Source organism: Camelus dromedarius, chromosome 12 (genome assembly GCF_036321535.1).
Source record: "Camelus dromedarius isolate mCamDro1 chromosome 12, mCamDro1.pat, whole genome shotgun sequence".
Lineage (NCBI taxonomy): Eukaryota > Metazoa > Chordata > Mammalia > Artiodactyla > Camelidae > Camelus > Camelus dromedarius.
The window spans coordinates 2,522,941-2,536,965 of NC_087447.1; the positions used below are offsets into that span (position 1 = coordinate 2,522,941).

Consider the following 14,025-nt stretch of genomic DNA (forward strand, 5'->3'; position numbering starts at 1 on the left):
CCCACAGAGTTCCTGCGTTTGGCCAGGCAGCACGCCTCCTTCTGCTAGGAATCTGCAGATGGCACTTTTACTCATCTCAAACGGGAGTCCAGAGAGATCTGGACAGGAGGGTCAAAAAAAGAAAGAAAGAAAAGAAAAGAAACACCGAGGCAAAACCCAGAGGTTACGGTAGAAAGGAGGAAAATGGAAAACAGAAAGAACAGCTCGGGGAGCAGGGCTCAGAGACGGGACAGAGCCGGGGGAGTGGTTTGTGTATTTGGCTTTTGTCACCAAGCTTCTGGAATTATTTATGACTCCTAAGACCGTATTATTATATAAAACAACAAGCTATCTGCACCATGTAAAAGGAATAAGCCATCGGATGAGCCTCAAAAGCGTCACGTTAAGCGGAAGAAACTGGTTATGAAAGAACGTACCAGGTGTGACTCCATCTGTGTGAAATCTAAGAAGGGACAAAGTGACCTGGGGGGTCGTCTGGAGAGAGAGGGGCAGGAGTTGCCACGGAAACGGCTCTGTCTTCTTTAGGGCGTGACTGCACGAATGCACACAACTGTCAAACAGAAAGCAACGAAAATCTGCGTAGTTTGTTGCATGTTATTTATACCTCGATAAAAAGATGCAAAAGTAAACGCTATTTGGTACAACATTCCTAATTGTAAAGAGAATTTCAGCCATACTATTAAATAACACTGTCACTCCTACAATATTTAAAGCATTCAGAGTACAGAAAAAAGTTTTTTTAAAAATTATTTTTAACTAACGTAATACTGGCATCTAACTCTAGAAAACAGAGGGAAATCCTGAAGAGATGCTAGCAAACAGAAAGAAAGGTTAATATACCACGTCCGCTTGGAGTTTATTCAGACACAGACTTCCTCCATGCTCACCTCAACATATGCTTAGAAGACAGGATAAATGCAACATCCATTCTCAATTAATTTTAAAGCTTCAAAGTAAAAATAACCAGAGTTGGATGTAAATCTGAAACCAAATGCAGAATAGAAATAATTTTCCAAGTCAAGTCGAGAAAAAGACAGAAATGTCTGGTGTCCAAGACATTTGTTCTAGAAATGAGGTAGAATATTGTTCTAGAGATGCTGGCAAAGAAAAGCTGTTTTGAAAACAAAATGAGAGATGGGAATATTAGAAAGAAGCAAACGTAGTACTTGTACGTGACATCATTTCTACTTGAAAAAAAAACCTAAAGAATTCAATAGACTAGTGAGCAGCCCCACGCAGAGAACGCAGTAAGGGGCCAATTACAGGAGGCAACACACAGAATCCCAAGGCTTCTACACACAGAAATATTACCCACTTGAAGCCATCATGTTAAAGATTCCATCTGCGCCAGCGGCAGCAAGAAATAAACAGAAGCAGTTGTAAGAAGGATACTGGGCAGGGGGTCTCAACTGGGGATGATTTTGTCCCCAAGGGACATGTGGCAAAGTTGGAAACATTTTAAAATGTCACAAATGGATGGATCTACCAAGCAGAGGCCAGGGGTGCTGCCAGACACCTTTCCATGCACAGGACTGCCCCCCACCCAAGAAAGCACGATCCAGTCCCAAAGCGACAGGGCTGGAGCTGAGAAGCCCTGACACACAGAACCAGATGTAAAATGCTGACGACCGGTGATGGATGTGGAGAGTTTTATGCGGTCTGTGATAAACTGGCTATAAATTAATCAGCAGCATCCAAACAGACATATCACGTAAGTGACAGGGATGGGGGCGGGGACTCTGCCCTGAATTCTTGTGCTTCTCCCCCACGACCTGCACCGAGGCTGTGCACAGGAAGATGCTTCGGAAACATCCAAGAGGCGGTCACAAACCAGGGTAGCCACTCACCGACTCCTGGACCAGGGGGTAAACCAGCGCAGCTCCCTGTAGTTGCCTTCGTTGGCCAGGGCCATCTTGGGTCTGATGAGCAGGATCCTCCTACAGGCAGGGGAACGAGGCCACTCCTGAGACGAACATGCCCCAGAACTAGGAGCAGCCAGGGGTCCACGCACCCGGACACTCAGGGCAGTGCAGACCCAGCAGGCGTGCGCTGCGGGCAGCTGATGCCCGGGGTCTGCAAGGGGACAGCACGAGGCCGCCCTCCCTGGACTGACTTCCAGATAACAGGGCCCCACGTCCCCAAACCCCACCCTGCGGTCTCTCTCTTTCTAAGACCTGAAGGTGTCAGTGGTGGCAGAGATCCGGAGAAGCGGTGAACTTGAGTCACCTGCCTGGTACTCCAGCCCCCACTAAGGTGCTTCTAGAAGCCGCCCCCCAGCACACGGCCCCCATGGATGATGCCCTGAGCCCAGGAGGGGCAGGCGGGTCTCTGCTCCTGGCGGCCACCCACCTGTTGAGAAATATCACCCTGCAGTTGTAGCGGACATTTCGGTGCATCACGGGCCTGTGGAGAGAGGGGACATACACGCTTGTCTGCAAAGAGCAGAGCCCCACGTCTGCTTCAGCGTGAAGCTTCTCCAGGTCCTCTACGAGAACTGGGAGGCTCCTCAGTGGCATTCTCAAACCAGAGTTAACAGCGAACCCAAGGCTTCCTCCCGTGGCACAGGCTCTAAAACAGGACAGTCTTCTACTGAGCACAAAGTCCTTCCCGCTCAGGGCTCTTCCTCCCCTCCTGGATCCTGCATCCCTGCTGCCACCCTCCTCCGCCCCCCGCCGGCGTCAGGCACAAGTCCCCGCGCCGTCCCTGTTCTCCCTCGCAGCACCTCTCCTGACCTGGGGGCCCTGGAGCGCAGGCGGCGGGCACTGCTGGACCCGCACAGGGGCGGGGGTTCGGGGGTGAACAGATCTGTTCCCCACTCTCTCTGGACCCCTCTCAGGACAGACATTGTGCTTCAGGTCTCCTCCCTGACCACCTGGCACCTTCCCCCTGTGCAGGGGAGTGGGCCGGCGCTCCGGAGGCCGGGGCGCTCTGCTGGCTGCTGCCGGGACAGAGCTGGGCCGAGGTGGGCAGAGCCCAGGCAGAGGGGCCCAGCCCAGGGCGAGGACACAGGAGCTCAGGGCGGAAGGCAGCAGGCACCAGAGAAGCACGGCCGTAAGGAGCACCTGCGAGGCTGGACTGTCAGAGGAAAGCCAACGGGGCCAGTGAACGGCTGCCGGGCCGTGAGCTCACGAGGCAGCGGCGCGGGAGGGAGCGACACAGGCCAGCAACGGCGCGGGCCGTCAGGGTGGGCGGCCGGCCCCCAGCCCGCCCTGCACCGGCTGAGCCACGCTGCCCTTGCTCCCTTTTCCCAGCCAGGATTGAAGTGCAGGTCACTGGCGGGGAGCCCCCGGCACGGCCACGGCACACGGATGCCACCAGGACATACTCCACCATCACGGTTTCCACTCCTCCCCGGGTCAAACCACAAACCGTCTGTGTTCACATTTGCACAAAGATGTGTTCAGAGCGGGAGGTTAACTTATATTTTTTAATGAAATCAAGTCCCACAGTGAATATCTGAATTCCAACTGGAGTAAGCCTCTCGAACCAAACCAAGACACAAAAAGCACGACAAGAAAAGTGGAAGGCTTAAAACATAAAACTAAACAGCAAATGACATAAAAGGAGCTGTATTTTTATCTTACGTGGGAACGGGCTGGTATCTTTCATATATAGAGAACTCTTAAAATAAATTAGACGCAAACACTTCAATTTTAGGCAAAAGAGAAGACAGTGTCACAAATGGCCAAAAAACAAACAAAAAAAGGTTCAACTTCATACATCATGAAAGCAAATAAGTAAGATAGTTTTTTTAAAAAAATTGTCGATCATTCTAAGTTTTCTCTTTATTTTGCTTTTTAAAGGTTCCTTTATTTGGAGCCGCTTATGATCGGCACCAGGGATGACAGGCGTCCGACCACAGAGGGCTGGAACGAGGCTCGATCCCTTTTTCCTGGAGCGCAGTTTGGAAAGACAATTCAAGGTGGCAAATACCAGAGACATTGGGGTGTCACTGTTGTTTTGTTCAGTGGAGCTGACAGATCCACATAAATACCAGATTTCAAGGGAAAAATATCTTTAAATACAATTGCTAACATTTTATGGGTAAAAAGTAGAAAAATAAAAAGAGGATTATAAATTTAAGGCCCACGGCGGGAAGCGGACCAAAGTAAACAAACCAAAGGCAAAGGGAAACAAGGGAGAGAAAACACGGCGACTAGGGAACATACTAAAGTGGCAAGAATTTTACTCAGCCCGTGTTGTGGGCTGCGTAAAGTCCCCCTAAATGATGGCCCGTCCCAATTCCCGGAACCTGTGAGCATGTCACCTCACGAGGCAAAGGGACCTCGGCAGCATGACAACCAAGTTACGGCTCCTGAGCCGAGGCGGCCGTCCTGGGCTCCCCAGGCCCCAGCATAACCACAGGGGTCTTCACACAGGGAGGCGGGGCAGTCAGAGGGGAGACGTGGCGACTCAGGCGGGGCCGGAGTGGCAGCATCTCCCGCTCTGAAGATGGAGGGAGGGGGCCCGAGCCAGGGGACGTGGGCGGCCCCTCGACGCTGGGGAAGGTGAGGAAACGGATCCTCTCCCAGGAGCCTCCAGAAGCAGCCACGCTGCTGCCCCATTTCAGACTTTGGATCTCCAGAACCACGAGACAGAAAATGTGTGTGGTTCTGTGTTTTGCATTTGTGGCAATCTGTCCCGGCAACACAACAGGAAACAAATGCAGTCTGCATATCAAGAATTATATATATGTGTTATATGCATATTAAATGTATATATAAACATATATAATATGCAAATTGTTATTCTAGCAGTATATTTTCTTATATTAATACTAATACATAATAAATTATATTAATTAGTAATATCTAATTATATTATATACTAATATAGTAATAAAACTATTAAATCAGATAATTATATTAATATAATTATTAAGTATATATTATATTAATGTTAATACATCAATATATTATATCAATAGAATTATATAAACGTTATATAATTTTATTATATACTACATTAATTTTAATATATTAATATTACCTATACTAACATATATAATTATATACATATGTAATTGAACAAACTGGATTAACCATCCCGTCTATTCACTGCTTAAAAGAGGCCCCACCGCGCAGGTGTCACAGCCGGTGGGCGTGCAGTGCAGAACACATGCAGGGCGGACGCTGGGGAAGAGCAAACACGGCTGCGCTCACACACGCACTCCAAACTGAGGACGCAGACACAGACAACAGGACGACCAGCGGTGGCTCTGGTCACACGGGGCGCGCACACACACACGGGGGCAGTCCCAGGGGAAGCGCGCCGTCTGGACCCACAGGCAGACCTTGTCCTGCTGCGCTCTGCTTCACTGAGCTTAGCAGTCACTGCGTGTTTTTCCATCTTGAAGGTCTGTGGCAACCCTGTCTTGAGCAAGTCTCTGGGAGCCGTTTTCCCAACAGCTTTTGCTCACTTCCTGTCTCTGCGACACATTCTGGAAATCCCCACAATATTTCAAACCCTCCCAGCATAAAGATTACAATGCACTGAAGGTTCAGATGATGGTTAGCACTTTTCACCAATAAAACATTTTAAAAGGAAGGTATATGTGCATATTTTTAGACAGTACTATTGCATACTTAATAGACTCCAGTATAACGTGAACACAACTTTTATACACACTGGGAAACAAAGTCGTGCAACTTGCTCTATTGCTATATTCACTCGACTGCAGCGTCTGGAATCAAACCTGCGAGGTCTCCGAGGTGTGCTCGCAGACCATGCAGACCTGCACCTACGGGACTCCCTCCACATGCATCCAACTTCCAGAATCTGCATCTATAGGACCAATGCCACGTGGACCTACACCGCCTGCACCTACACCTATGTGCCCGCACTGCACGGACCTGCACCACCACACCTAGACCTGCAGGCCCCACACCAGATACATCTACACTTGAGGAACCTACCCATGCGCACTACCCCTGGGAGCCCACACCCACGTACCCACAACAGCCTGTCGGCGGGGGGTGACGTGGAATCCCCCCACAACTAACCATTAAGTAAAGAATGTGCTGTGTGTGTGACGGGGACACCGTGCTCCCACTTGTACAAAGCACGTTCCCACGTGCACAGTAGCTCCTGGAAGAACTTACAAAAAACTTCCTCCACTGGGGGGAAGTAGGCGTCTGTGGCGCTAGGGAGGGAGCAAGCCCCACGCCCCTACACCAGGCCTTTTGCATCTGTGAAATGTGCAGATTCCACACCCCCGACGACAGGACGGCACTGGACGCACCATCTCCTTGAACTGCCCCCTTTCCGAGACCGCCTTTCCGCACGCCCCGTCGGCACTTACATTCCCACGTCGCAGATGATGTCCTGAGTGACGGGAGATTCCAGAAGGGCAGCCAGGACCTGGAGCGAATGCAGGAGGGTGTCCGACTCGTGATAATGATCCCAACATCCGTAGCCGCTGTAGAGGGAGGAGCAGGCAGGTGAGCCCCGAGACACCCCAGGTGAGCCGGGGGATGGGGCCGGGGCAGGGCTCTGGGGGCCAAGGGGGTCAGAACGTGCAGGGGTGCAACCCGGCACTGGTATCTTTTTAAAGCCTCCCAGGAGATTCTGTCGTGCAGCCAGAGTTAGAATCACTGCTGGAAAAAAAAACCATGCATTTTATTGGATATTAAGAAACACTGGGCCCTCTCCATTTTCCATCGTTTTAAGTTACTATGAGAATTTCTCTCACATGTCCAAGTGCCTACCCTTGGATTTTTTCCTTAACCTTTAATGTGGCCAAAATCACACAGAGAAAGGGATGCAAAAGAAACAAAGCGGGACCCAGAGAAAAACGTTCCTTGGGCACAGGGGTCGCTAACAACCACTCAGACGCCATGTACACGGCTGCTCCTGAGCTTCTTGCTGTAGATCCTCAAGCTTGTAGTGGCCTGAATGGTGTCCCCCCGCCAACTGCCTTTAGAGATGTGATTAAGTAAAGGACTTGGAGATGAGATGACCCTGGATTATCCAGGTGGACCCTAAATCCAATGACAAGTGTCACTGTCACCTGTCACTTACGCGAGGCAGAAGGAGAAGAACCCAGGGAGAAGAGGGGACGGCCTTGTGAACATGGAGGCAGGGGCTGGCAGGCTGTGGCCGCAAGATAAGAAGCTGGAAGAGGCAGGGAGGATCCTCCCAGAGAGCCTGGAGGAGGCAGGACCTGGCCGACACCTTGGTTTTGGACTTTTGGCCTCCTGAAAATATTTCTTCTGTTTTAAACCACCCAGTTTGTGGGACTTTGTTAGATCAGCCCCAGAAAACTAATATGATGCTTAATGAGGTCATAAAATGTGAAGACTGTTGAGAGTAAGTTCTCAGTCCGGGGGTCCCAATAATGAAATGGAGAGTATTTGTAAACTACTTTTAAATCTTCCAAAAGTTGGCTTCCTGCTACGCAGCAGCCTGGAAGTGCTGTTGCAAATGCTGAGCAAACTCTGCAACCGTGAACACAAACCCCCAAACTGGTCTTTGCCACCCTTAATGCCTGGAAAGGCACTGCCCTAGGCCTCTATTTCTGGTAAGAGGGAGAGCCTGGTTCTCTGATGAGAACAGAGTCGGGGAGATGCCCGGTGAAGGATTCAGATCTGGGATGTCCTCTCCTCTCCAAGGACAGACTCCTGCCTCGTGGGATGCCACTCCCTGGTAGCTCCCAGGCCACACGTGACACCAAACACCAGTGCAATACCAGATGGGCCCGTGCCTGCGGTCTAGCCAGCTTTGAAATCAGCCCTGCCCTGGGAAAAGTCAGCCCCTCTGTTGTAACAGGAAAAAACAAATCTGACTCCATATGAGATCTGTTCCTTTAGCTCTAACTCTGTGCTCTGTCTCCTGGGCTAAGTCACACTGGTTCTGCACCTTTTATAGAAGAATGTTGCCTAGAGCCTGAAACAGACAGGTGAGCCCATTCTCAAGCCTTTGACCTTTAAGGGTATAACATTTTTCCATTCATATAGAGATTTAAAAGTTGCATAACAGAGAATAACTTTCGTCCTGTTGGAGGTTTACAGGGTCGCCATGACCTGACCTAGCGGATAGCTGCAAGAACAGAGGATTCCGACACCATGAAGTTTGCAACAACCAACCACACCTTCCCCTTTTTGGTATAACAGGAGCCTGAATTCTGACTTGGGGAGGATGGTTCTCCAGGACATTAGTTCCCCATCTTCTCGGTCTGCTGGCTTTCTGAATAAAGTATCACCTCGTCTTCCGATTTATTGGCCTGTCGTGCGGCGAGCAGAACGAGTTTGGACTCCGTAACACTGAGTTCCTATGTGACTCCTACCCCATGTTACTCGACGTCAGAATCTAGGATCACCCAGCCTTGCTGGGCCTGCTCTTGTTCAAGGGTGCCAGGCAGGCCCACCCGTGGGTTTCCAACATTCTCCCAAACGGGCCTGCACGTCTGCAGCTCTAAATACCAGCGGCCGAGGGGAGCTGGTACAGACACCCCGACCTGCCCACCCTGCGGTGTCTCACCATATTTCCAGCTCTGGTCCAAGCCTGTATCTTGCTCCTCTGTGTTTGGCAATTTCAATGCCTACATGTACAGAGAGAGAGAGAAAGAGGGGCAATTTCAGCACCTACAACTTGTCCAGAGGTTGTCGTAGGTGTCATAAAAAAACCAGAGGGCATCTCCCAGACCCTGCCTACACCTGCAGGAAATGAGACACAGGCAGGGCCTGCAAGGCTGACCCTTAGCACCAAGGAGGAGCGAGGTGGCTGGGGAGTCACACCCTGGTCGTTTATTAACCAGCAGATACAGAAGACCACATTCAGGAAGGAGACAGGACCTGAAGGCACCGACGCAGGCACCATCCGCCTCCGGGTATAAGTAGCAGCAGTCTGGGGAGGGGAGGCTGGCTGAGTGGACACTCAGCTTTGGCCACCAGGACCGCCTGTCTTCACGCCAACTATAAATTTGCTCTGAGCTCTGACGAGATGAAAGCAGGTTGATATGGGAAAAAATTAAAAAGATGAAAGTAGGGAAAGAAAAATACCATATGATAGCACTTATACATGGAATCTAAAAAAAAAAAAAAAAAAGACACAAATGAACTTATTTACAAAACAGAAACAGACTCTCACAGACATGGAGAACAAACATGGTTACCAGGGGGGAAAAGGGGTGGGAAGGGATAAATTGGGAGTTCAAGATTTGCAGGTACTACTACATATAAAGTAGATAAACAACAAGTTTCTACTGTACAGCACAGGGAGCCATATTCAATATCTTGCAGTGACCTATAATGAAAAATAATATGAAAAGGAATATATGTGTGTATATGTATGACTGACCGCTGTGCACCAGAAACTGACACAACATTGTGAACTGTATAAAAGAGACTATATACAGACTACAGTTGAATAAAAAAGATTGCAAACAAAAAGATAAATAAATAAGAATTTAAAAATGAAAATAAAAAGGACGAAGGTCCAGGGCATATGGCTGATAAGATGCCCTCACTTGAATCATTCTGTTTTTCCTGCTGTTGGCAGCCCTGCCCTGAGGTGGCCGCACCTGCAGGGCTGCTCAGGCAGCCCCCCAGATAGGCGTAGGTGTTAACAGTGCAAACTTTCACTCTCAAAGGAGACTGGTAACTATATGGTGACCCCGCACAGAACAACCACACCCGGTCTCCAAGCTGGTGGGCTCACCCCTATTCCACTTCCCTCTCTGGGGGGGCTTCTCCCAATGACCAGTGTCAAGATGGTCTGCAGGCAGAGACCCCCGATCCTGGGGCTCTCTTTCACAACATCCTCGCCAATGTTTGGCACCCTCTCCCCTTAAACACCTCCGAGCATGCGCAACTCACCTCTAGACACGCCACACGGGACCCCAGAGATATCTGAGGACAGGTTCGCCCCAGCCCTCCCATCTGTCTCCCTCTCCAGGGTCCATTCCACGCGTTCCCAGGCACTGTATACCCCACCCCCGCCCCCTCATCCACAAGGAGGACCTGGGCACCTACCGGCATGGGCATGGACATTATAAGATAGGCTATCTTATCTGTCCCCGCGCCCACGCCTGGGAGTTTCTCACAAGCAAACCGGGCTGGCCAGAGTGGACCTTCGCCCCTCCGCCCCCTGCTGCCCCCAGACTCACTCTTTAAAATCCTTTGCAAATTGCCCTCGAAGTCCAGAGCCCACTGGTTGAGCGCGCAGGTGGCCACAGTCACCTTCCGACCCATCCTGATCGCAGTCGCCCAGGCAGGAGGCCGGCCGGATAGTGGGTCTTTCTGTCCCAGCGAGACAGGCGGCCGCGGCGTGGATCCTTCCGGGTCGCCCAACCCCTTCCGGCCAGGCCTGGTGGGATAGGCTAGCAGAGCCGCGGCGTCAGGTCCCGCCCGGGGTCGCCCCGCCCCGCCCCGGTCGCCCCGCCCCAGGCCACGGAGCTCACGGCCGCGCCTGCGCAGGAGAGAGGCTCGCCGGCAGCTCGTGTCCGCGGAGGGCCCACCAGCGCGCTCCCCGCCCGTTCCGCCCCAAAGCTGACCCAAGCAGGTGGGACGGTCTCCAGGTCCTGGAGCACAGTTGAAAGTGCAGGCCTGCGCGGCTGCCTCCACCCCTCTCTTTTATTCCGCACCTCCCCGTAAACTGCAGCTTAATGCGCTTCTGCAACTTGTCCTCAGCACCACCCGCCCTGCAACCTGTAATATTAGTTGTATTCTTCTCGTTACTTTTGCAGTTTGGTACTCCGTTGCGAGAATAAAGCACACTTTATCTGTTCTTAACCGACAGGAACTTAAGTTATTGCAGCGCTGTGCCAGCACACACGCGCTTGCACGCGCGCACTGCTACTTTCAGCCCAATAGGCGTCTCCCTTGAGACCACTTATAGTTTCTCTACGCCTACAGTCGCCAGTTCCTCCAGGGGCTACACCAACCTGGGCTTGCCTACCTTAGGACATGCGCAAGTGCAGCTTTACTATTGCCCAATTCCCTCCCAGAAGCGTTGGAACGTATTCACTATTAGCAGCTTTTCAGGTTTTCTCTCCACATTTCACTCCTCAGTTCCGTCAGGGTGGGACTTCTCGTTCCCCCCATGAGTAAAGTAGCGGGCAGACCACCGTGGGTGGAACAGGCCGTCCTTTCCCCCTGGTGTGCAATGCTGCCTGTCACACATACACGTTTTCACGTTTCAAGGAAATCTGTTAACTGTTTTTTAAAAAATATTTTTCTTTTATTTATTATTATTTTTCATTCTTTTAAAAAATGGGGGGGGCAAGAGGTAATTAACTTTATTTATTATTATTTTGTTGTTGGAGGTACTGGAGATTGAACCCAGGACCCTGTGCATGCTAAGTACGCATTCTACCACTGAGTTACACCTTCCCCCCTGTTTTTTGTTTTTAAAGTAGAACTTGCTCATAGACATATGTAGACAGTTTGGAAATTTCAGAAAAGCACAAAAATGTGTATCTGTTAATTCAGTTAATCCTCACTTCAACACTCTGGGGGCAAGTTTCATCACCAGAAATCTGTCAGTTCTCTTTTTGCTCAAACATCTGGCAACAATGGCTGGTTCTAGGCCTCCGCTGGGGAAGGACCTCCAACATCTGGTTGTAGCAGAAAATAAGGAAGTTCTCAAAAAATGATGGGAACATGTTATGTGAAAAAAAAAAAAAAAGGAATCCATTTGAAGGAGTTCCCACTGGCCAAGCAGAGGACAATTTGGGTATCTAAAAGATAATGACTTAAAAAGAAAGTTAATGACAGTACAGGATCATAACTCAGTGAACAACAACAACATCTATTAATCCATGCCCATAAATTAGAGAGGGCAATTATTTACAGAGAAATGCCAACTCATAAATATTGAAAGCCTGATTAAATTATAAAATTGTTCTTTTGCATCAAGAGATCTGATTCAGGCAAGAGTCATTAAATGATAGATGACTGGATGAAAGGTTATTTGAGAGCAGGGTATTTACATAGTCTCAGAACCTCACTCTACAGATTACTCATTAATCATGAAAGGGAAAAGGAAGTCTTCTGGCAGAAACCACCTGCACCACATGATGAAACTTGCCATCAGTGATGGGACAGGGTGATATTGTGCTGCTTCCCAACGTGATCCACGAAGACACAGTATCTATGGAATGTATTATCGTTCTCCAAAATGCATATCCTAAATGCAAAGGCGAGGAACACAGTCAAGTCCAAATCGAGAGACACTGGCAAAAAGCTGGCCTTGACTCTTCAAAATTGTCACAGGCCAAAAAGATACAATAAAACAAAATAGAAGGGAATTATGTTCAATATCTTGTAATAATCTTTAATGAAAAAGGATATGAAAATGAATATATGTATGTATATGCATGGCCAGGACATTGTGCTGGACACCAGAAATTGACACATTGTAACTGACTGTACTTCAATTAAAAACAAATAGAAAGCACTGCTGAGGCCGTGCTCTAGATTAAAGAAGAGTGAGGAGCCATGATAGCTAAGTGTATGGTGTGGTTCCCCAACTGGACCCTGAGGTTTTATTGGGACGATTAGAGGAAGCTGAATATGGACAATATATTAGGCAATGGCATCAAATGGATGTTAAATTTCCAGAGGGTGGTCATTTTGTCTGGTAACATAGGAGAATGTCCTTGTTTTTAGAAGATGGATACTGAAGCATTCAGGAGGGAGGTATCATCTGCAGCTCATTAGTGGTTTAGGAAAAAAAAAAAAGAGGGGATACACACATACAAGAGAGAGAAATTAAATATGACAAACTGTTGACAGCTGCTGAATTTAGGGAAATGGGTGTTCACTTTACTGTTCACGCAACTGGTTTGTACATTTGACATTTTCATAATGAAGAACAGCAGGGGAAAAAAATGTCTCTGGGAGGGACACAGAGATGTCTATCCAGATTCCTCTGCTGGTAAGGTGACACCCCAGATGTTGGAAGTGGGGGCTCCGTAGACACCTTCAGCTGCTCACCCCACCAGGGGATGCCTGGTTTGCACAGCTGCCCAGCCCAAGGGTGGCCTGTGTACCATGACTGAGGGAGATGGGCGTATACGGCTTGGCCATTCCTGCTGTCAACAGAAATAATCAGTAAACCAACCTGTAATAGGAATCGAAAAGAGTTTTATTTGAGCCAAACTGAGGATTATAGCCCAGGAGACACAGATTCTTGAATTGTGTTCCACTAGAGTCATGGGGATTCTAAATAAAGGCAAAGCCCTTAAAATCACAATAGCTGTCTGTCAAGAATTGCAAGTGCAGTTGGCAAGAAGTACGAGTGCTTGTTAAGCAAGAGCTGGTTGGGGTCCAAAATGATTGCATAGTTATAAGGGGAGACCTTGAGACAAAGGTTGCAACTGGCAGCTAACAGATACTGCCCTGGGACTAGCTGGTGGTGTCCTTGAGACTGACAGTCCAGAAAATTCAAGTTCTCAGTAATACAGGAACATGCCTGACACTGTGTCCACAGGGGCCACCCTGGTCCCTTCTGAATCTCTGAACCATATTTACTCCATTTTGATTTTTTGACTTTTTTTTTTATTATTTTTACAATTTCACATTTTTTTTTAACAATTTCACATAAAAAATTTTTAAATTCTTTTTCTAGGGGGGAGGTAATTAGGTTTTTATTTATTTATTTTAACAGAGGTACTGGGGATTGAACCCAGGACCTTGTGCATGCTAGGTATGCGCTCTACCACTGAGCTATACCCTCCCCCATTTTGATTTTTTAAGTGCATTTTTTTCCTCAATGGTTAAAGCAGATGTGCAAGGCATTAAAATAGGCCACAAACAGGCTGTTCTGGTTAGTCTAAAGTTGAAGTTAAATCATGTATAAGCCAGAAGGACTCTCCCTACCTCAATATGGTAAAATGTCTTCCACTGCTGCCCAGCGGGACCACTCGGAGCGACCCTCTTACTGCGGGTCGCCCCATGCGGCTGACCTATGCTGATAGGCCTGCGTCCTCACTCAACTTCTCCCGCTGTCCAACCTGCGACCCCCTCCCCTCCCAGCTCTGCCCGAGTGATCCCACCCTAAACTCCATCTCCCCCTCCCTTCCGG

The 14,025-nt window shown here is 49.0% G+C and overlaps 1 protein-coding gene across 7 annotated transcripts in view; it reads right to left on the minus strand.

Annotated features, from left to right (window-relative positions):
- Window positions 1-10,297, minus strand: part of NADSYN1 (NAD synthetase 1) — a 31,158-nt gene extending 20,861 nt beyond the window's left edge. For 3 of the 7 annotated variants that reach the window (XR_004135610.2, XR_004135611.2, XM_031447985.2), the window contains exons 1-5: window positions 10,106-10,297; window positions 8,479-8,539; window positions 6,302-6,418; window positions 2,350-2,403; window positions 1,848-1,937 (exon numbers count right to left, since the gene is read on the minus strand). Coding sequence is in view for 4 of the 7 variants with exons in the window: in XM_031447985.2 (XP_031303845.1) it covers window positions 1,848-1,937; window positions 2,350-2,403; window positions 6,302-6,418; window positions 8,479-8,539; window positions 10,106-10,190 (407 nt within the window). In the remaining 3 variants the exon portion in view is untranslated. The remainder of the gene's footprint in view (window positions 1-1,847; window positions 1,938-2,349; window positions 2,404-6,301; window positions 6,419-8,478; window positions 8,540-10,105) is intronic. The other 4 variants (XM_064492012.1, XM_031447984.2, XR_004135609.2 and 1 more) reach the window with 3 other exon arrangements.
- Between the last annotated feature and the right edge of the window lie 3,728 nt (window positions 10,298-14,025).